Genomic DNA, 22,822 nt, shown 5'->3' on the forward strand with positions numbered 1-22,822 from the left:
GCATTCTAACTTTAAAGTTGCTTTCCAAAACAAGGTGATGGTTGTTTAAAGAAGATAGTGAATTTTCCGGCACATGTTTGTGTCCGGTAATCCTAGAATCCATTGGGCCATGTTTACTTACGTATCTTTTCAGAGTGAACCTGATCTGATATTTACATGGCTACCTACGTGATTGTATGGTATAGATCTTGTATCTTCGTTGTCTTTAAGAGCATTAGAGATGTATCAGCGAATAACTGCAGTGTAAATCAGGATCTGTTATAATGTGTAAGTGTATTTTGAAAAGTAAACACCAAGTAAGAATTAGTTTATAGTATTTATTGCACGGTTGATTTTTTTAAAATTTATTTTCAGTAATCAGCTATGTTGGAAAACTAGGTGATAGAAATGAAAAGTTTCTTTGACTGAAATTCCCAAGGTGGTTCCTGGTAACTTCGTGAAGTGGAGAGAATACCGCTTGTATCTGGGTTACTCTGCTGAGGAAGAGTTATGGCACCATTTATTTTTATCTCTTATTGGAGAGCTGTTGCAAATGATGCCGAAAGGAGAAAGAGGCATCATCTGTACACTATACGTAAATGTGAACCGTACCAAATATTCTTATCCCTTCAGAACAAATCTATAGCAGTGTGGAATATCCAGAGGCCTCAAACTCTGCAAAGATTTGGGTTAACTGGCTATACTTTTTGATGGGTATGTCAAAGGAGCAAGAAGTGTTGCCAGTAGTCGAGACAGTGTGGGTGCTGGAGTATTGAGACAGTCATGTAAAATAATTTGGAAAGCAGTTTTCAAAATAATCAACTTTGCCAGGAATTTTCCCAGGAAGTGTTAAAATTGTCTATTTCACTCCTGTTCAATTAGAACGGGTCTAGAATCCTGTTCAATTAGAATGGGTCTAGAAATGTATTAAAGGAGTTTAACTTGCCTCTGACAACTAGAAGTCTTTGCTGGACTTTGGTTTCTAAGGAATATAATTTGGGGGTTTAGCATGTTTTCTTTAGATAACTTGTTTTTTAAAATGTAGACTCTGTGTTTGAAAGTACCTGTTCTGCTCTGCTAAGAGAGATGGCAGTCGTCCTGCTCTCGCTGGTAGTAAATGGAAATATTTGAGAGGAAAGGCTTAAGTGAATTTCCTAATAAGCAGCGTTTACTTTTTATAAAAGTACTTAAAGACAAATTTCGGAAAGCAATTTTGTTTTTCACTTCTGTGTAAGTTGTGTTACCCAAAGCAGTGGTCTAGCAATCGTGCTTGTTAAGGAGCTTCTCTTCCATGTTGTAGTTCATAATTTACAGAGGAGAAGTTTTGAGCCAAATTCAATAGATCTGTGTTGCCTACCAAAACTAGTGTAATATGTGCTTATATAATAGATTGCAAATTTTTGTCCTAAATACTCTATTTTTGTGGCTAAGTGATTGAAGGAAGAGTTCTACTACCAGTTGTGTTACTAGACTGGGGGAAATACCGATGTCTAAACTATTCCTGCTACGGTTTGGTTATGTTTTGTATCCAGGCTGGGCAGAGCCCTCTCTTTATCTGTTGCTCCTTCTGTAGGACCTGCTTTAATAACCAGCTGACTTGGTTTGCTTTGCCTGGTTATTTCAACACCGCTATTTCCATGGGGTGTTTGGAGAAGTCCGAAACGCGTCGGCCCTTGTTTGGGAAATTTCCTTTTGGTTCTGCCTGACTGTTGGCTTGTGCCCTGAAATATAGGGGCATAGACCATTGTGCTGGAATAAAACTTGCAGTTCTCTTCTGTTGTTTTTGTGGCCTGAACTTAACGATCTGAAGTGTTAGCTTGATAGCCTTGGGGATAAGAATGCTACTATTTTTATCTGTGGAGTAGGTAGAGCACAGGAGTAAAAATCTTCAGTGGGCTGTCAGGGTGTCTCGTCTGAGGCTTGTTTACAACTGCTTGGGAAGAGAAAGGGGTTCTCTGTGCAACGCTGCGATGCTCGGTCCTCCTGGACACTGTGCAGAGTTTTCGTAGATAAACACGACGATGCGAAGGAAGTCCCCTGTCCTGGGAAAGGACCAAAATCACAGTCTGGATAGATGGTGCTCTTCATTGTAAATTGAGAAGACATTACAGTAAGGTGCAGCATCGGCAGTTTTCTTTATAATTTAATCACGCTAAGAGTTTTCCTGGTCTCCTGTGAGTAGTGTAGAGATCGAGGCTGCGCTGGAAGCGCTGGGTTGTTCGTCATCGCAGTGATTTGGGGTGATGTCACCAACTGACGGGAGCATTTGGGGTGTCCGTACTATTACGGTGGCCCTGTGATACCCTTTCTTGGACTCTTTTGGCATCTTTCCCCAAGTGCTCAGTGCTGTTGCTGGAAGCAAAAGCTTTTGAGCGATTTCCAAACGTAAAGCGGTGCATTGTGGGCCAGCGCTGGGAAGACTGGCCCAACAAGTTTGGCAGCAGTGGCTTTGGCTTCCTGCCTACCCTGGATAGGCACCAGTAAGAGATTGCCGGAGTCTTGGGGCGGGTTTGAGCTGAAGACCTCAGCCTAGGTCCTGAAACTCATGTGCGTGCAACTGCTGCGTCTGGCAAAGGATCCGCTTCTGTTGTAAACCATGGTTTTGTTATCCTAGATATGTTTGCAGTGGTTATCTTTTGTCTGCTTTGGGAAGGTGGATGTGTTGTTTGTTTTCAGTGTACTGGAGGGTGGTAAACTCTACAAATTTGTTATAATATCTAAGGATCCTGTTTACCTTTCAGTTTTCTGGTATCTATTTAATCTTACTTACCGTTTTCATCCTGAGTCATCTAAGGGCAGTTAACTAGTGCTCTGAAATGTTCTTTTCTATGCCTTTTTTTAAATGCCAACTCCGTATGGTTTTTGCTGTGCCTCTTGCTTAATACTGCCTCCATATGTCTTCTGTGACATCTCCTCTACAGACCTTTTGCAAACAGGCCTAGTCTTGTAACGCGATGTGCCAGGACCACTGCTTGAGGTCTGTGGGGCTCTTGGGGGGTGCAGGACACCTCTTGCCTGCATCTCGTTGCACAGTCAGACACCAAATATGTCTAGTCCTCTTGTACCTGCATAAAGATGACTTTCTCTGTCTTGCTGCTTGTATAATCGGTTTTATTCTTATGTCCTTTTGACATGAGATGTCTAAATATTAAAACGTGTGCTCAATTCAGTGCTTTTTTTCCCCCAAGAGCAGAGCATTTTGCGTCCTAGCTGGCCTGTAAAAGGGAGAAAAGTTCCTTTTCCCCCATCCCCCTGTGTATTTAGGTCCGTTGATATGTATCCATATACGATCTTCCCAAGTGTGATGAGCACTGTTAGCTGCAGAGGGACCAGAGGCGAGTAGTAGTCTTAAAAATATTTGTCAAAAATGTGACTTAGACCAAACCCACCAAATCAGTACATTCAGTACTCTGAGCAAATTCTTTTCTCCTTCCTTTTTGTTTTGTTACAGGTATTACCTTCTGTGTACATCACAAGTGGGCTGGTGTTCCGGTTATGTTATAGAGGGCCAGACCATGAAAGAGCAGAAAAATTAGTTCAAAGCATGTCAGCCCTTTCAGATCTGCTGCATGTATAATATGATCTAAGTGATCTTCATTTTTGAAGATCTCTAAATTTAAAAATATTAAAAGCTGCAGTCCTTCCCAACCTGTTTATATTTCAGTGTGAAATGGGTGATTTCAGTAGCAGAGAACTAGTGCCAGATATGGAAGAATAATACCTAGTACAGATTTGCTCAGCCAGTGTTTTCAAAGTCGTCTTTATTCTGTAACAGGTATCATGTATTTTATGCGTACTGTTTGGAGATGGAATTCTGGAAAATTTTGTGAAGGCAGGCTCCTAAAATAAGGCGAATCACTCGAACAGTGAAGAAATGCATCTTGAAATGAAGATGGTGATGGGCTTATTCTAAAAGGGAAATGATGTAAAAAGGCAAAACCTAAATTTCTTCTTTAGAAAAACTTGAAATTCTATAACAATAAAAAAATAATATTCACTTCCATAAAGAGTTTTTAGGCAGAACTGGATTTGTGTTGTATACCGAACAGCTAGCAGTGGAATTATTGACCTTATACGGTGAGCAGGTAGCCCGATTTTCTTCAGTGCTTACCGATATAGTTAATACAACTGTGTGTCAGAAGACAACTAGCGCTGGTTTAAAGCCTAAGACTTCTGAACAGACAGATCCCCTCTTGGAAGGAAAGCTCTGACGACTGTAGCTCTGTATGTGCTGGAATATATCATTTGTGAGAAGTAAAGACGTAAGTGTTATCGGTTCCTCAGCTAGATAACTGAAATACTCAGTCATGTTTATTTCTCTGAAGGTACGCCATGGCCAAGTTTAAAATACTTTGGGTCACTACATGTGTGTTCAAATACATAAGAAGTGGGTTAGTTCTTTTACTTCACTGCAACAACAAAAACATTGTTTTATTTTCCACTTTATCTTTTAATCTTATTAAATATCACAGTGCTGTTGGGGTTTTTCCGCTATAGGACATTTATATGCCTGTTGCTGTGCAACTTGCATATTTTATTTTTTTTTAGTTGTATCCAATCAACTGCTAGTAAATCTGTAAAGCAAAGGAAGTCGATTTTAATGGGAAGGCTAATAGTGCCTGCCAAATTGAGAGGGGTGCGGAAATAAATGTAAGTTGGTATGTGAAAATCGACAGGCATCAGTTTCCTTACAGCTATATTAGACGTGATTGAAACAGTCTTATTTTTGAAGTGGATGTTCCAGTGCATGGAGAATGGGAGTGGCAGGGGTGGGGTGGTTTTAGGTAGTTGGGTTGCCTAATAAAAGAAAATACTGAAATAGAATTCAGTTGACAGGTCATCTGTATTCTTTTCCTTTTCTTTTTTTTTTTTTTTTGCATATGCTGATTTGCTCCCTCAAGTATCAGGTGCATGATGTGAAATATATGCAGAGTATTCCTTGTGCAAAGATGCGTTGTCTTTGCACAATTAAAGAATTGTCGCGCAGGATTTGTGGCTGTGGTGAGCAGGGAGGAGGGTGGGAGAGGTTTAAAGACAAGTGTTACGCATGGCCTGTGTGGCAGGGAAAATCATGTGTTAATTGATGATGCTTTTAATATGAGGACTGCAATAATGCCATCGTGCAAGAGATGCATAACTGTCTCTAGTTCTTATTTTTATTTGAAAGAGTTTGTATTTCTAAAGACTATATTGGCTGTGATGTTTCTGATGTCACTTTTGTTTATTTTTTAATGTTATTCTGTGGCCTGTCGTTATTCTCCTGTCACAAAATATATATAGTCATGGGTACCTTGCAGTCCTTCAGTTCTCAGTTAGTAAGAAAATGCGTAAATTTAAAAGTATACGGTTGTTACCACTCTACTTCCTCAGCTACTGGGTGCCGAGGTACAGCCAGCGCCTGGTTGTGTTTCTGTGATATGGAAGGTTACTTAGGGAAAGACGGCAAAAACCACACGTGCCAAATTTTTTTTTTCCTCAAAAGGCTAGATAAGAGATGGGGAAGGATGAAGAGCTTGGAACACGTTCGCCATTTGCAGTCACGATGTATCAAAATCCTTCTGCTGCAAGGAACAGTTTTATGTAAACTGTGAGTTTAGATTTAAATAAAACAAACTTCCTTTTTCCTACTACAAAAGTACAGCTGCTGCAAAGCACACGGAGTGCTGCGTGTGAAAGAGGAGAAAAGTACCCAAACTGTTGATATTAAAACAATTCATAACAGTAGCATGGCTTTGGTGTATATGACTTAAGATACAATTCAGAAGATTCTCTGGATGATACAGTTAATTTTAGTTGAGGCTAGGATTATAACTAGTTTCTTGGCCAAAACATTCCCCCCCCTCCCCCCCGTAATAAACCCTGTTTTTCTGCATAATAAGTGATGTGTTTCTGTGTACCCTTTCATGTTAAATTACCCCAGATTTTAATATTACTGGTAAACCCCAACTTTATTTCCTGAATTCTTTTTAATTTTTGTGTCGTAATTGCAAAATTAAACTCGATGTTGAGGGTTCCTTAAGGTATTTTAGGGTTAGGTTTGTAATAAATAGGGGGTTTTGCCACAAAAACATAAATAATAACTTGTTGGTTAAAATACAGCCGTGGCATGGTGAGATCATATCACCTAAAAATAATGCATGACTTTGAACATTTCTTACATGACAAACTGTATGTTCAGCATTTACGTAATATTATACAAATTGGCTGGAGGACTTTAAAATATCTTCAACTCTGAAAACTAATTAATGAGTAAATGGGAATAGTTTTTGCAGATGACTAACAATTCAAATTGCTGATGAAAACTTGATGTAACAGAATACAATGTGCGGGGGGAGACTTTTTTTGTCTGTTGGAAAGCTTTCAATACATTACTTGTGTTTCTCAGAGAAATTTATTAATCAGTCTTTGTACAGACAATCTTCCGTAAACTTGCTCACTGAAATTTTGTAGTATTCTGTATAATAAACTTAGAAAAACTGTTTAATAGTTTTGAATGAACAATTTGACATACGTTCTGTGTTAGACTTTCTAAAAGATTAATTGCGTGTAGCTGAATTTGTATACAAAGAAGTTAACTAAATACTTAGATGTCTGCTTTAATACGTGTTTTAGATATAATTACAGGCACATTCAAATAGTGGGAGCCTAAAATTAGATCTCCCAGCTGCACGCTAGGCTGCAGGTGCACGTGTGCATGACATACTTCTCTTTGGTATCCGCTGCTTGGTTTTGATCGGTGGGTGCGATGCAGGAATTTCCCAAGACTGTTCAATTTTGGAGGCCGGGAGACGTAGCGAATGTCCGTGGTGCATCCTGCACCCTCAAAGAGAGAGACGGAGAAAAGGCTACAGGGGAACTGGAGTGACCGTGTGCTCGTAGCCTTGCCAAAGGACTGGTGGTTGGATTTGCCGCTTGGGTTTGCGGGGAGGAGCGTTACTGCCTGCACCATGTGGCAAACCTTTTTGCTGGAGGGGGTGGCGCCGGGGATGGGATTTGGGAAATGCGGCATGGCTGAACCCGCAGAAAACGTGAGCCAGGAGAGGTAGGTTCTCCCTCACCCTTTCAGATTTTACCGGGCAAAATTCTGCCTTGAATTTGGGAAAGCGAAATAAAAACTACAGAACTGTAGTTTTGGAAAAAGAGAGCGTCTTGAGTTTCAAAAGGAGAGCGGGCAGAGAGGACTCCGCGCTTGGAGATAGAGCGTTCTAACGCTAGTAAAGATTTACGACCGATCAGATCTCGTAATGCAGCTCCTGTGCCCAGTTCAACACGATTGTGGGGTTTTTTTTGGTCTTGAAGTGAAAGTCATTTCTCTGAGCCAAAACTTTGAGGTTTGGGTATTCTTAGGACTTTAATAAAATGCTGTGTAATTACTGTATTTGCCAAAGAGGAAAATGCAGCGAAAATATTTAATCAAGTCTTCAGCTGTTCCTTCCTTCATCCGATCAATCAGTGACTGCACGGTGAAACAAAGTTCATGCACTTGTGCTCAGGACCCAAGGAGAGCTGTGCCTGTCAAATGCCCCCTCAAATAGCTGGGCTTTCAAAGCTGCACGTGCAAAAAAAAAAAATATGTAAGTTACTCAATGGACAGAGCAGAATTTAAAAAAATAGATAACCCTGCAGAAAATACTTCAGCAATGCTTCCCTCTGAGCCTAAATGAAACAGCTCGGGTATGGGAATGGCCATTTGTTTTGCTTTATTTTGTATTAAAAGGTTCTTTTCTATCTGAGGCAACATGAGCACTAGCCTTATGGGAGAGATTTTTTTAAAGAAGTGTTTCTGTATGTAAATTTGATCGTTTTATGTTGGGTTTGTTTGATTATGCATATGTTCTTCGCAAGCACAAATTTGTTATGCCTGCACATATGGCTCATAAAATACTTGCATTCTATTAATACCTAAGTGTTCATTACTTGAAGTTTTGCAGAAAACCCTCAAATATGTATATTTTACTAGAATCTCTTCTTTTGGTTTAAAACTTGTGTAAACCAGTTTTGGTTATTTTGTTCGCAGTATCTATTTAGGAATATTCTTTTTTTTTTTTTATTATCATCTTGCATAGTACACACTAAAAAAGCTGCCAATAGTTTAGTTAAATTTCAACATTGATAAGTATACAAACACACGTGTGCTCATGAATGATAAGCACTTGAGAGTTTCTGGAAAATAGTTTGGAGAAATATTGTGTAGAAAAATAACATCTTAGTTGCAGAAAGTGAAGTATTTGTGTATGAGAGGTAAGCTTTGAGATCCTAACTTTTTTTTTTAAAACATTCACGTCAATTAAAATAAGGGACTATATGACTTAGAATTGGTAGGAGCTTTACTTAGGATAACTAAGTTCGTTAAGATATCTTGTAGTGTTATTTGCGTGGAAAACTTGCTGCCTTAGGCATACATCTAAGACGCTCCTTGCACCTGAAAATTACTTGGGATTTTACTTACTGTAAAAAAACTAATGTCAGCAATAGATCCAGCAGGGCTCCTGGTGTGCGCAATTCTTGGCAGAATTGTAGCTTTTTGGGCTGACTGTAATCTGATAATCTGGTTGTAACCAAACTCAACTTTTTGTCTGGCATCTGCCCGGTTTGGTGCAGGCTGTTTCATGTGGCCTTAAACGCTGGTTAGTCACCTCCCTTCTCCCTCCTCCTGCCTCTCCCCCAAATCACAGGCTCTTAGAAACAGTAATTTGGGAGGTTCTGTCTGCTTTCAGATATTAACATGACGTTCATGTTCTCCACAACCATAAAGGGTAAAACAATAGGAATGTCTTTATTACTTTAACAGGATCTGACAGTAGCTGGGACAAGTGTTATAAGCAAATTACGGGATGTGGCACCAAAATTTTTTTCCTTCAAGATGCCAACTAGTTTTAAGTTACTGCAGCTGTGTTTGTTCTTGCCTTTTAGGAATTTTTTCAGATGCTAGTGACGAGTTGTATTATCTTAAAGAAGAGTTCTAATAAAAACTTTAGAGAAAAAGATTTACCAGTCAAGTTAAAACAAGAATTACTCACATGGTTTTTACCTTAGTAGGATCAAGACTAATTGTTTTCTAAAGAGAAGAGAAAACACAGCTAGTATGGAGCAAATATATTCAAGATAGCTTTTGTGGGCATTATTTGAACATACTTGGTCCATGAAGTAAATGGTTCAAACGATCCAGATTTGGCAACACTTCAAAATAGTAGGATATATTTACAATTTCCTTATGTAGCACCTTCAGAACAGTTCCCTGATGTCTTAATGGAAAGCCTTGGGAATCGATAAAAGTTGGTACGCCTACTTAGGGTGGATTTGGATCAGGCCCCAGTAAAAAGAAAACATAAATTCTGTGTTTGGGGAGTTGTAAAGATACTAGGGAGTTATATCTGTTGTGGGTGTAAAGTTAATAGTACAGGGCATCGCATTTTTAATGCAGCTAATATTAACCGCAGTGATTAAAAATATTCTGGAAGTATAAGCAGGTCGGTGTTGTGCGGAAGGCGCGTTACGCTATGCCACGGGGATCTTTGTAGGCAGCACATCTTACTGTTCACGTCGGGCATCGGCGTGAAACGTCCACTGTCAAATTACACTAAATGGCAAGCAGCATGTACATATTTGTGATAAATCAAACTCAGACTTAAAAATAATCTTAATAAGCAGATGTTTACGCTGGGAATGGGTAGGGCAGAAGTGAGCATTAGCAGTGTTATGGTTTAAAAAATATTTCTGCAGTACTTCTACATATTCTTGTCACTTTTTTTGACCAAGCTTTCTATTCTTTTGGCCTAACTCTGATGGAGTTTGTTCTTTGCCCTTTCACTTCAGCCCTTGCTAGTTTTGTTTTCTCTTCCTCTGTTTCAGTTTTCACTCTCCTCCTCGTTCTTGCAGTCGCAGTGAGCAAACTTCTGCAAAATAGGAAACTTGTGTTCTGGTCTCTGCAAACAGCCAGGATTAGGGCTCCTTTTACCCTCTTCCTCTAGAGTTTGCTGTCCTGGACAAGATCTTGACCTCACTTTTTTTGGTGATGTTTCATTTCATTTCTAGAAGGGATGTTGTCTTGTTAGATGCTAGGGTAGATGGACTGTGCAGTGGTCCCAGTCTGAAAAGCGACAACAAGATTTGTAAGAAACTTGATCAATTTTGGGGGTTAAAAACCCAATCCAATAAAAATGCACAGTGGAGCTGTGGGAGTCACTGAATTTAGTGGTTCGAGAAACGCAAACTGCCGACTGTTCTCTAGCTGCGTGATTTTTAACTTGTTTTATTTGTGCTGTTGTCTGTGATCTGAAGTGATAGAATTGAGTACACAGACACGGTTAAATTTTAATGAGCACAAGCATGAATTTCTGTAGTGTAACAGTCCTGAAAGTGAATGCTGGAAATACTAAGAAATTACTAGACGTCTTCAGTGCTTCTACATTCCTCTGGAGAAGAGATGGCAGCTCAGTTTAAGAAAGTTTTTTTAGAATAGACAGGCTCAGCTTCATGTTACTTGATGTATGATATGCCAGATTGGCCGTTATTTTTTTTTCCTTTTTTTATTAGAAAAGATGCTATATTGGACTTTTCCAAATAAGAAGGATTTTCCTTATTACGTGTTCTATAAATAATGCAGTTAAGATATCTCAGAATTGCCTATGGCACAGGCTTGTTCTACTCTTGGCGAAGAGTGCAGCAATATATTATTTAAAGTTACCTTTTTTAAAACAGTGTAAGTTACACGTGAAAGGAGAAGTGAATACTGGAGGTCACAGTATTCAGAGGTTTCATATTATTTATGTAAATGAAGTTGTTTTTCTTTATGGCGTTAATAGAATTAATCTAGCTAGCAGCTCCTGTAACAGTATTTGTGTGTTGACAACGTATAAATACTGCATTTATGGAAAAATAAATGGAAAGTCCGAGGTAGTCTTGGTCTAAATTTTTAGTTTGACCTTGAAAAACATTCCCAGATGGAGAGAGTTAAATAAGCCCAGCTTTGAAAGAGGAAGATGTGAATCACGGTTGCTAGGCTCTTCCTTGAGAGGCATGGGCTTTACATTTGCACTGAAGTATTTCAAAAAGTAATCTTTAAACTCAGAGGAATGGTGCATTTGAAATGACACTGGTGAAATACTATAAATGTCATTAGGCTTTTAAATAGAGACTTTGCATGTCATTAAATGAAATAGGTATAAAGTATTATAAAAATATCAACTGCAAGACTTGTGAACTTTCCTAAGTGTTTGAAAGGGGAACAGAAAAATTAGGCATCCTTCTCCTAAGCTTTTGGTACATACTTCTTACGTAAGTTTTGATAAACTATTCTGTATATTCCCTAATATTTGCATGGTCTAATTTATGTCATTTTCATAACAATAGCACTTAGGTGTTTGCTCCATTGGAACACAGACAGAAATAAAATTTCCCTGAAACCTGCTCGTGCACTGCTTGAAATGAGAGCGAAGCACGTTAAATGCCTGGGGCTTTGCCTGCCTAAGGCTGGGGCTGCTGGCTTGGGGAGCACGGATTTGGGCCTCTTCCAGTCCTCTCAATTGATCTGGGTTGGGTCAAACTTTTTACAGTTCCAAAGTCATTGCTAAAACTAATGTTCAGGTCCCCGTGAAGCATTTACGCTACTTCTTGCCCACTGGTACCCAGCCTGTGGCGCTCGCAGGCTGGTCTCGTGTTCGTGCAGTGCTCGGCGCAGTCGGGTTCCAGCCTTACTTGGGGCCCTGGAGGTTTCTCTAACAGAAGGATTTGATTCTATTTTAAATAAATGCTTTGATAATAAAAAGCTGATGTTTATTTTACCTCATATGAGAAAACAAAAGGAAGAAATTCTTTACCATGAGGGTGGTGAGCCCCTGGCCCAGGTTGCCCAGAGAAGCTGTGGCTGCCCCATCCCTGGAGGTGTTCAAGGCCAGGCTGGACGGGGCTTGGAGCAGCCTGGTCTGGTGGGAGGTGTCCCTGCCCAGGGCAGGGGGGTGGGACTGGATGATCTTTAAGGTCCCTTCTAACCCGAACCATTCTATCATTCTACGACTCTAACCTTCGCTTCTCCCTGGCTGGTTATGTTTAGATGCTGCTCTGTTACCTGTGCTGTAGGGGAGTGCTGGGGGGGTAGAAGATCTTTTACGCTGATTTGTGTGATCTGGCTGGAGTCTTGCGCGTGACTTCCTTGAAATCACGGTTGTGGTTTTGGGTGTCCAGCAAATCCTTCTTTTTTTTTTTTCTTTCCCCCCCCTGTGTCAGCTGGTTTGCCGATTTGTTTCACTTGTCGTTTAAAGTTGCAGCTCTGCATTGCCAGCAAATATTCATAAAAGGGTAGTTAAATAGAGCGAGGGGGATGTCTCAGACTAGTGTCAAGGGCCGCTTTATCTGGTGAGGGACACAGAAACAGGCAGTCCTTCCCTCGTGTTAACGATTTCCTGTGCGCCCTCCGAGCTGGTGTAAAGTCTGCGAATCCGGTGTTGTCTGAAAAGGTACGGTTATGAGAACAGGCCACAGCTGGTTAGGTATTAGACAGTAGTAGCCTGTCTGTGTGCTATTAACAGTGTCAATAGCAGGCAGCGCGCACTGTTCTTGTCCCATTCATCACGGTGTGTAACTAGTCAAATGGCAGTGACGCTGGAGGATTTGCTTGCCGTGTGGATACTTTTTTACGCAGGCATACCCAAAGAACTCCTGCATGGAATATTAGCAATGACATATTTATTTTTTTTCCCTTAACTAGCTTAATGTTACATTACAGAAAATAGATATTGAAAAATAGAAGTTTATTCCTGTCTGATTTTTTCCCACCCTAGCAGATATGTACTCAGTTTTGCCTAGTTTGCAGTAAGTTAGGTGTGCCTGAGGTCTTAATACTTTTTTTTTTTCCTAGTAAATATTATTTAAAAAAATAAGCAAGAGTCACTACTTCATGAAGTGCAAAGCAGTTTATAACTTATTTATTTAATGTAACCTCAGTTGCAAAAAGGGGCTTGGGATTTAGATAAGTGTAGCTCTCTGATGTATCAGATCCATGTCAGATGTCCACGGTCGTTGTATTTGTGTCCAACTGCAAAATCCAGTTGTTGCTGTTATTGGGCATCACGCTTAATTTTAATGTAGCACTAATCAGGTTTTTGCAAAACTTGGGGTAGACCTTATTTTTAAATGAAAAGTAATGAAATTTTTATGAAGATACTTATTACAAAGGGTGCCCTTAATTCTGGAAGCCGTTCGGTGTGGATACGTTCTTTTGTCTGCCAGGAACAAAGTGGATCCGTGGGGCTCTGCCGGGCTGAGCGCGTTGCGCTGCCAGCGGTTACCTTGGGTCATGGCACATTCACTCTTACTATGCAGCCCACTCAATTTATTTCATAATCCAGGTTCCGATAATGAACAAAAATATGGCTGGTGTTAAAAAATACACATGGGCATATTAGTAGCTTTAAAACAAAACTCTGGGGTCACTTCTAGCACAGAGGTAAATAAGTTTAACTTAATTTCTAAGTTGCTATTAACATAAATTGATTACTTGAGTAAGTTTTTTAAGAAAATAGGTTTTCTTATATCAGTTTTAAACCTTTAAATAGTGTTCTAGATCCCTTAGCCATGTGTTTTGGCAATAATGAGTTTATACTATTTGTGTTTGCAGTGTCCTATTTTTTGTCTTCTAATGATTGAATAACATTTTTAGTTTTATAAATGTAATATACCTTTAAGTTGCATAGTAAATGTTGTATTTAATGCTTCAGTAGTCTTGAATGCAGTTTTAACTGTTAAGCTATATTCTTAAGAAACTGTATTCTTAAAATTGTAGGAACTAATTTTATTAGTAAAAGTCTGCAAGTATGTGTGTTATCTCTGAAATCCACACATGCTCTGACGTACTGTTATCTCTATTTCTCTCTTATATAGCTGTTACCCAGATCTCTGGCAGCAGATGGCTGGACTATAATGCACTGTTAAACAAATAAAACCATTAGGCATGTAATACTGCCTGGTAAACGACTGTGTGTTTAAAATGGTTTAAAAAAATTAAAGAGAAAATAAAGTTCATTTTTTAATTCATTTAATGAAATTGGAATAAAATCCAACCCCCTTTCAGAATATGTAAAATGTCCCCTCTTATCTTGTGTTTGTCATTTGAAGTCAGTCTTTTTTTTTATTACATTCTTGCATCTGGTGTAAGATAATCAGTCCTAAATCAGTTTCCTAATAGATGTTTTCTACAAGTAATCGCTCATTTTACGTTTATCTTTGTAGGAAGATTTTTTTGCTTTTGTAATACTCCAGCACAAAATTATCTATTGCATTATATGCTCTTTTTTTCCTCCTTTTCAAATTTGATACAAATGTATTAAAATTATGATTCAACACTAGTGTCATGGCTCTGTAATTAAACTGTTTTTCAATAATTGTCAGCAGCTGAGAGATGCCATTTTGTCTTTTTGTTTTTAGATATGCCAATATTTGGTCTTTGCCCGGCTCATGATGATTTCTATTTGGTGATGTGTAACCACTGTAATCAGGTCGTAAAACCACAGGCATTTCAATCACATTATGGTAAGTGCTTAACTATTTTTAATAACTAAGGGTGAAGTTAAATCAGGATTAAGCCTGGCAATTTTTTTTTTTTTAAAATTGATGGTACATAGATCATAACATTATAAATAATGTCAAAGAACATAACCTGTGTTTAATCATTTTATATACATTATAATGCAGTTATGTAAAGATCTTGTTCCTTTTAATTTTTTTAATGCCTTCTTGAAATGCTGCGTACATACAGTTCAATTTTGAAATGACTATATATATATAGTGTATTTCACAGACAGTACGTGTAGTGTGTTTGTACCTGTGTGTGTCATTTCTTCTTGTGTATTTATACAGATTATTTTTACACGGGTTCTGTTACGCTGTGAACTGTGAACTTGAGCTTAAAGCTGAATTTAGAAATTTTGTTGTAAAACATAGTATGTTTCCAGTGGCCAGCAAGCTTGCTTATTTATTTTCAAAAGTATCAATTTGTATTTGTTTTACTGGCCCGATGGCTTTGTATATAAACTCTGCTAGGAAGCTCTTGTTGTGTTGGTTGGTGTTAGCCAGTGTTTACAGAGGACTGCAAAAATGTGAAGTGCTATGCAAGTTCAAGGGCTCCGTTACTTCCTACAAACCTAACTGGGGGAGGCTGGCACTTCTTTTCCACACTCCTCTCAAGACTAGAAATTAATCTCAAACAACTTCATGCCAATATTTGGGTGAGAGGTTTTGGGTATTCAGCTTTTTGTTTCCTGAGAAATTCAGGAGATGTTTTCTAACCAAGTGCTAATAGAAGAGCCGGGCAAAGCATCTTCTGAACTACTCCTCCCTCCTTCTGCCTCTGCGTATTTGTGTGTGTCCCCTTTTTTCCTAGCCCAGTGCACCTACAGTGTTTAAAAGGATAAAAATGTTGGATATGGGTGGGGAGGCTCTTCCAGTGTTGAGAGCGAGGGGTAACTTTTCTTGCATCTTAAATACTCGAGCCCTTTGGCAAGAAAAGTCATACTCACTTCTGCGGCTTCCTAGAGACTGGGAAGGGGTCTTCCTTATGCTGTGCAGAGGGTGAACTTCTTACCCTTTCCACCTCTCACTTGGTGTTTTTGTGTTATGATGCCTTATGGATAATACTCTGCCCCTTGCTGCTGGATTTCTGCACTCGTGTCGCACAGAGTGTCTTGGAGAAGAATCTGATAGGTCTTATGACATAATTCTTACTAGTTTGGTTGTTATTCTGTGGATGGCAGTAGTGGTAAAATTTTTTAAAAACTCACAATTTAGCAGATGTAAGTCTCCAGAGCTGCAGGGAGGTGGAAGAACAGAAGGGTATCAGCTTTTCTTACTCCGGTTGCTATAAGCCTTTGTATCAGCTGAGAGCAAGTCCACCCCTTGCCAGCACGCTTCCTCACCTGTCACTGAATATCAGATTGGGATGTCCAATAAGTCCTTCTAAAATTTCATATTAAATTGATTCTGACAGTTAAAAATAAATTTATGGGGGAGGACTGGATGGTACCCCGTTCTGAGTGTTGGCATATTGAATCTTCCGTCTTGAGGTCAGTAATATGGAACTGGCTCAGGCGGGTAGTGATGGAGAGCAGGCACTTCGGGTTGTCCCTCTGAAATGAGCAGCTGATCGCCAAATACTGTCTAACAAACAGGTGTCTGTGCTGTAGGAGCCAGCATCGTAGTTGTTGGCATGGCGGCCGTGTGGGCAGATTGAAGAAGCGGTTCAAGAACTGAATAGGTATGGCATTGCTTCTTGGCCACGGGCACGAAAACACGGGGTGTTGTAGGTGTAATGCTGCTTGTACTGGTGTTAAACTTGTTATGTGAAGTTAATTCAAACTCTTCTGTAAGCAATACTTGCCATTTAAAAGGGACAGAGTGAAGAGGGAACTACAAAACAAAGGTATGGAAAGTATAAAAAAAAAAAATTAAAAAAATAAATAGTAGTGTAATGTTCCCATTCTGTATCACGTTGTAGGAGCGTGATCTCTAAATGTGAAACTTTCTCTAATACAAACCTTAGATCAATGGCAGATTGATACTTTGAGAGAAATGTGGAAGGAGAGGATGGAAATGACGAGGCTATTCTTAGTATTTCTTAAGCCCATTCTGAACAATGAAGACGCTCGGCGAGGGCTGCGGCGTGCAGAGGAAACAGGCGGGGTCATTCTGATGAGAAAAACAGGCTTGGGTGGGGTGAACGTCATTAAAGGACTTTAGTATGCCAAACTATAATAGCCTCAGAGAGGTAAGAAAGTTGACTTAGTGATTTTGTGTAGTGCTAGCTCGCGTTGCTTTTTATCAGCCTTCGCATTCTGGAAATCCTTCTGCAGTTGTCCCTCATTTTAGCAAACTGAATGTGAAAGCTGCTAAATATGGCAGGTGACTGATTACCAGGCAATGGTGTATTTTTATTTTTTTTTTTTAACACGCTGTACTTCAGGAGAAGGAAACTGCTGAAGTCCTCAAAACACACAGTTCTTATAAAACAAAGTACACTATCATGATAACAAAATAAAACACTCTTTGGATTTATCACAGTCAGTTTTCCCTGAATTAAGTCTTGTATTTGTGGCTTTATTTCAGGGATGGGTAAAGGAGAGATTATTTCAACAAGTTCTGAAAAATTACAGTGCATCAATGAAGCCGTACCTTTGTGTTGTTGTTAGGGTCTTTCAAAATTATTTTTAATTGTTACCAGAGAAATAGTAATCTCTTAAAATATTCTGCAACTCCTGGTGGTATGTGTGGCTCGTAGTTGGTGTTCTTTGAAACTTGTCATGTTGGATTTTGTTTTCTGAAGTAGAATATGCTCTTTTAAAATGTCAGTTTTGTCAAAGGAAAGCTAAACAAACTATTAGCTAAACCTAATGAGCTAATTAATTTCTTCCAAAGCATATTTGTGATGAACTACTTAACTAGGTAGGCTGAAAGTGCATCGCAGGACATAATCTGGCTTTTTTCCCTGGACCACAAGTAGTCAGAAATAAATGTAACCTTGTTCATCGAAATATTTGACCTTTTTAGTAAAATACTTTATTGATACAAATCACAGATTTTTATATGTAACTGATACTTTTATATTTCATGGGTTTGACTAGAGAGATATTAATTCAAAATTAAATTCTACTTTTTGAGGCAATCTAAGCATGCATTTGGTGTATGAACTGCCATTTTAATAATTTATTCTATACTGCTGGTATAGATTGATTTCTAAAATTCGGTGACGTATTTGGTATGCATAACACCAGACGTAGGTTAGTTTTCAAAAGCAATTTTAAAAACAATGAGATATCTGAAATCTGCTTTTGGTATTTCTGCCAGCCTGCGAACAGCAGCTGATGGTCAGGACACTCAAATGGTTTTCCCCTCTTGGCCTGGGCTGGCAGCGATGCTGGGGATCTGGTGGGGCAGAACCAGGCCAGGCAGACGAGGAGAGTTGTTTCAACCCAAATCCTCTTGTTTGTCAGATCTCAGCCGCTTTATTTGCGGGGCTGGACAAGTGATTTAAGTCCTTTATTGCCAGAATTCTTGGTGCCGCTTTTTGAGCGGTTACGCTTTCCTGGCATCAGCATCTTCCTTGGATGGCTCAAGATCAGTTCAGAGGTGAAAAATGGGGGGGGGGAAAGGTATAATGTTCAGGCATTCAGTCTCATGGTGAAGCACCTGAGATCACTTGTCATGATGACCTGTTATGAGAAAATACAGTATTTTTCTCCAGCTGGAGTGTTTCCCTACACTCTGATGATCGTGTGCCAGCCTCTCTGACTTCCATGCCAGGTAGACCCTCCCTCTGTATTCAAATCAGGTATATTTTTTAAGTCCCTGCACAGTTTCCTCTCTTAATATATAAATTCTCACAGTAAAGATGACTTTGCTGTCTGTCAAATTGCTAACTGTCACGCTCAAGAATGTCCCCTCGGCAGACAGCAGCATGTGTCTGCGTCCCTTTTATTTCCTCCCTCTCCTTCCCACAAAAAACATGCTAAATACGGTTCCTGTGCTGCACCGACAGGCTGCTGAGGAAGCCATTGCGACAGTTATTTCAGGTTGTTCGTGGGAACCCTGAAGTGACGTGGGTTTTGGGGCTGTATGACCTTTCGTTGGTATTTCAGCCGTTCCCGGGGTTTATCGCATCTCCCTGTGGTTATCAGCCTCCCGTCTGAGGAGAGCGGCTGCTCTGCACCATCTGGGCTGCTTTGGGGCTCAGAGAGAGGAGGCAGCTCAGCGGTCTGGAGGTAGCATCAGTGTAGAGATGTTTGGTTTCTTCCTTCTAATTTTTGCTAGGTTTTTTGCGGAGTTGTTTGTTTCCTCTGTGCCTTGGTTTCCATCAATACAAAACGGGGTTAAACTCTCAGGTAATAATGAAGGCTACGGGCAAAACTTAAACCGAGAGTGCCTGTGAGTCATGCAGTGATTGTGAAAACCATTAATACAGTACATATTGGAAAGAGATGATGATAGTGTGTCGGGCTGTTGAGTCATTAAGAAGCTATGCCGAGTGTTTCGATTAACTTCCATGGGTTTGGCGTACAGTGGCAAAGGTGAGCAATGCTGCAAGCTTTGCGTGCTGCTGCCCTGAGCTGGTGGGGAATCGCTTAAGTATCTCAGGTTCTGACCGGTGCGTGTTTAAACCTGAAGTGTAGGATTCAGAAACAGAATAATCGTACGGACTTGCTCACTTTGTGGGATTTCTAGGAAGCTGTGAGATTGGAATAGAGGAGGTCATCACACAACCTCATACTGAGCACGGAGAGACTCAGAGGGAAGATCCTGACAGTAGAAAAAGATGGTCGCTTGTGTTACTTGGCTCCATCCTGCAAGTCAGCGTCAGGGCTCTCCTGAATCTCCTTCATCTAATTGTATAACTGTACTCCTTCCTCCCGCAGCCGGTTCTCACACCCACCTTTAGTTAGCAGGTTTACTGCTTTGGCTAGTCCTAAGGGGCTCTTCTGGTGTTGGTGTTAAGTGCTTGGATTCTGAGAGAACATGTGATATTTACTGTGATTTTAATTGGGATAAATGATCCGTTAACTATCCCTGCTAATATGCTTTTGTATTTCGGATGTTCTATCATATGTAATTTAAGTACTAGAGTCCCTGCAGCGTTACATATTTGGTTTCTTCTGATGTACTGTGCACCGAACTGAATTTGTCCTACCCTCTTTCTGTTATCTCAAACTTGGCATCAGCTAATTGTTCTGAAAAATCTAACATGGGTATTTAATATTTTTAAGTTTTATTTTTCGAAGTTCTGCAGATGGTGTTTGTTTAGAATAGAATAGAGAGTATTTAGCATGGATTACCAAGTCAAAGATAAAGTGTCTGTACGAGGCAGCATTTGAAGCAGATAGGAAAAGAATGGAATGTGCTGAATCTTGTTCCAAAGCCATTGGACCTGAGGATTTTGGGGTTTGTTGTTTGGTGGGGTTTTTTTGTTTTGTTTTGTGTTGGGGGTTTTTTTGGTTTTGTTTTGTTTTTTTTCCTCACAGGAGATTGCCTGAGCTCATCTGCATTTTGAAGGGATAAGCTTTCATTATGGCCTGCATACTTTTGGCAGCAAGCAATTTGTTTCAGCAATTAAGTGTCCACTGTTCGCTAATGTCTTTTTAAAGCGGTATGAAAACGTTTTATTTAAATCACAGGAATTTTCTTGGGTATCAGTAATCTTATGTAGTAGTCTAATAACCAAAATAAAACTTGAATATTATGTGGTGTGTCACAGATGTGCTGGAGTAATCTGCAAAGCGTGTTGCCAAACGTGCGCAGGTGGTATTTGGCATATTATGGCTGCAGTTGATGTATATGATTTAACAAATTATCATTGGCAGCTTCAGCAGCTTCTGTTTAAATACACAGCCCTCTCACAGTAGTTCGCGCAGTCTGGATTCCAGGAGTTGGATCTTAGTCTCCGGGTCCAGCAACAACTAGTTTAATTTCTTCTTGGCAGAGATTTGAGAAATTCTGTAGCTTTTGCAAGAACCATCTTGGCATATTCCCAGAAGGGAATGGGCTCAGAGGTCAGCACAGGATTCGTTTCAGAAAAAAACTTCTCAGCTGATTATTTAGTTATTTTTAAATAATGTATTGTTAAATAAGGAAGTATTACCACCTGGAAAGAAACTCTGTAAATATATTTTGGGGTTTGAAATGTGTACCCCAAAGCCATGAGCTGAATACCAAATGTGCTATTTGGGATTTAAAGTCACAAACAAGTTCTGCCGTGCAGATTTTAAGAAGCGATGAAGTAGGTGCTGCGGTTAATCGTAACATTGCAAACGGTTCACGTGCAGAAGGTTATTTTTGTAAGGTTAATGGCTGTGGTCTTTGTTTATTACATGAAAGCCTAGGGAGTCTGTTTGAGAAGTTGATGGCAGATTTCTAGTGAAACTTCCTCCTTTTTGTGGGTACATGGATTTGTCAACCTTTAGTTGAAGACATAAAGCAACTTTTAAGTATCAGCTAACAGAAAAAGGTGATGTTCAGTTTCAGATTTAAAAAAGAAATTCAGTGTTCAGTTTACCGCTTACCGTGTAACTCACGTTATTCTACCTACAGCACCATAAGTGCTAAAATATTTCAAATTCTAAAAGTCCTTTGGTGTGCTTTTGGCTTTTCTTACCTTTGATTAGCATGAATCAAATTTCATGCTATTCTGCCATAGCAAAAAACCTACGTGCAGAAATCCTTGTGTTTTATTATTTGCTGGGTAGAGCATATATTTTTTTTTTTAATTCTACTCTTACTAAAATGTTGAAGTATTTTGAAAGAAGGCTAACACACAAAATTATCCAAGGGTTCCATGAGAATGCTGTTCTCTTACAGTGATCTTCTTGCCAGGCATTTGGAGACTGGGACCGACTGCTCCCTTTTCGAGGTAAACATTGACGGGGAAGAACAAGTGCAAAGAAAGAAAACAAAGATATTTATCTTTGTGGGAAAAGAGGAAGCAGTGCGGCATTCACTGTCGCTTACAGAAATAGTTGTCCAGCAAGAGGGAGAACGTTAGTGTATTGATCAATAGATCTGAGCAAGATCTAAAGAGAACAAGTAGTTCTAATACAAAGCAGCTGTTGCGTATATTTGACTACAGCTTCACTTTGGAAGAAGCCAGCTGGAATAGTTGCATCAGGTCTACGATTAAAAATGATTGACAATGAGAGAGTTAACCAATCTAAAAGTCAGTGTTAGGTTTCATCATTCAAAATCCATTTTGAGTGATGAAACAGCACGTGGAGCAGAATGCAGCTGTCATAACCATCATTTCGGACTTTATGCAGGTTCAGGGAAGGCTGTTCTGCGTCGGCTTACATGCTCCGTATCCTTGGAAGGTTTCCTTCCCAGCTAAAAGGGTTCTTTCTAACGCCTAAGCCACTCCTTCAGGCTGGAGCGGGGCCAGCGGAGGTGGCCCGCGTTGCGAGGGCAGGCCGTGGGCACACAGGGTTTGGCACGCAGCCCGAAGCTGAGCGCAGAAGAATGAAGCTGCAACCTGTTTAAGAGCTGGGGAGGTGGAAGAAGCCTGAACTGGGGTTTAAAAAAAAAAAAAAAAAAAAAAAAAGGCAGGACTTCTGCCGTTGTGGAGGAGAGTTGTGAATGTGTCAGAGCCATCGAGATGTGAACTTGGTGTTGGAAATTAAACTGCTAGGAGTAATTTACTTTCAAAAGCTAACCATGTGCAGATCAATTATTTATAAGGACTTCCTAATTTATTTTTGGGGGAGAAGTATGTGTTCTTATGAACTGTGTAGATTATTCCAAGAACTGCAAAACCCCAGATGAACACCACAGCGCTTCATGATTCCAGGCAGAAGTGTTCTGGGAAGCTTGTAAAACAGTGTTGAGTATTGAACTGCCATGAACAAAATAGTTTGGGTTGTTTTTTGCCCTTTTTTTTTTTTTTCTTTCCATGGAAGCACATAGTTTCAAGTGGCACAGACTGTACCCTCTCATCCCACCATCCGACTCTCAAACAATTGCTGCACTTGGAAGAGAGAGGATTTGCACATAGTCTTTTTTTCTCTGCAGCTACAAAGGTCAGATAGGAAATCTCATCAATAGCCATCAATTGCATTAATTTTTTTGCCAAGATACCACTGTTGCCAGCGCAGAGCTGTGCAGCACCTGGCTGGGGTGGCAGCGGGCAGGAGGGGGGCAGCTTTGGCAGGGCTGGTTCAGCACAGCTGGAATTAAGTGGTTTGCAGTCTGGGGGGGCGTGTGGCTGAGGAGGGGAAAGAGAGGACGCGGGGGAATAGCTAAAAGGGGAAATGTAAAACAAAGAACTTAAGTAAAACACATATGAAAAGAAACGGATGAAGACAATAAGGAGGAAGCTAAA

At 39.8% G+C, this 22,822-nt stretch overlaps 1 protein-coding gene across 11 annotated transcripts in view; it reads left to right on the forward strand.

Annotated features, from left to right (window-relative positions):
• The window catches only part of ATXN7 (ataxin 7), an 89,402-nt gene that overhangs the window by 34,933 nt on the left and 31,647 nt on the right, over positions 1-22,822 (forward strand). For 8 of the 11 annotated variants that reach the window (XR_012589383.1, XR_012589384.1, XR_012589385.1 and 5 more), the window contains one exon: positions 14,401-14,505. The exons of 1 other annotated variant lie outside the window; for it this stretch is intronic. Coding sequence is in view for 6 of the 10 variants with exons in the window: in XM_074603104.1 (XP_074459205.1) it covers positions 14,401-14,505 (105 nt within the window). In the remaining 4 variants the exon portion in view is untranslated. Of the gene's footprint in view, positions 1-11,934; positions 12,435-14,400; positions 14,506-22,822 lie in introns of those variants that run through there. 2 more of the 11 variants (XM_074603107.1, XM_074603108.1) reach the window with 1 other exon arrangement.

This window comes from Larus michahellis, chromosome 10 (genome assembly GCF_964199755.1).
Source record: "Larus michahellis chromosome 10, bLarMic1.1, whole genome shotgun sequence".
Taxonomy (NCBI): Eukaryota; Metazoa; Chordata; class Aves; order Charadriiformes; family Laridae; genus Larus; species Larus michahellis.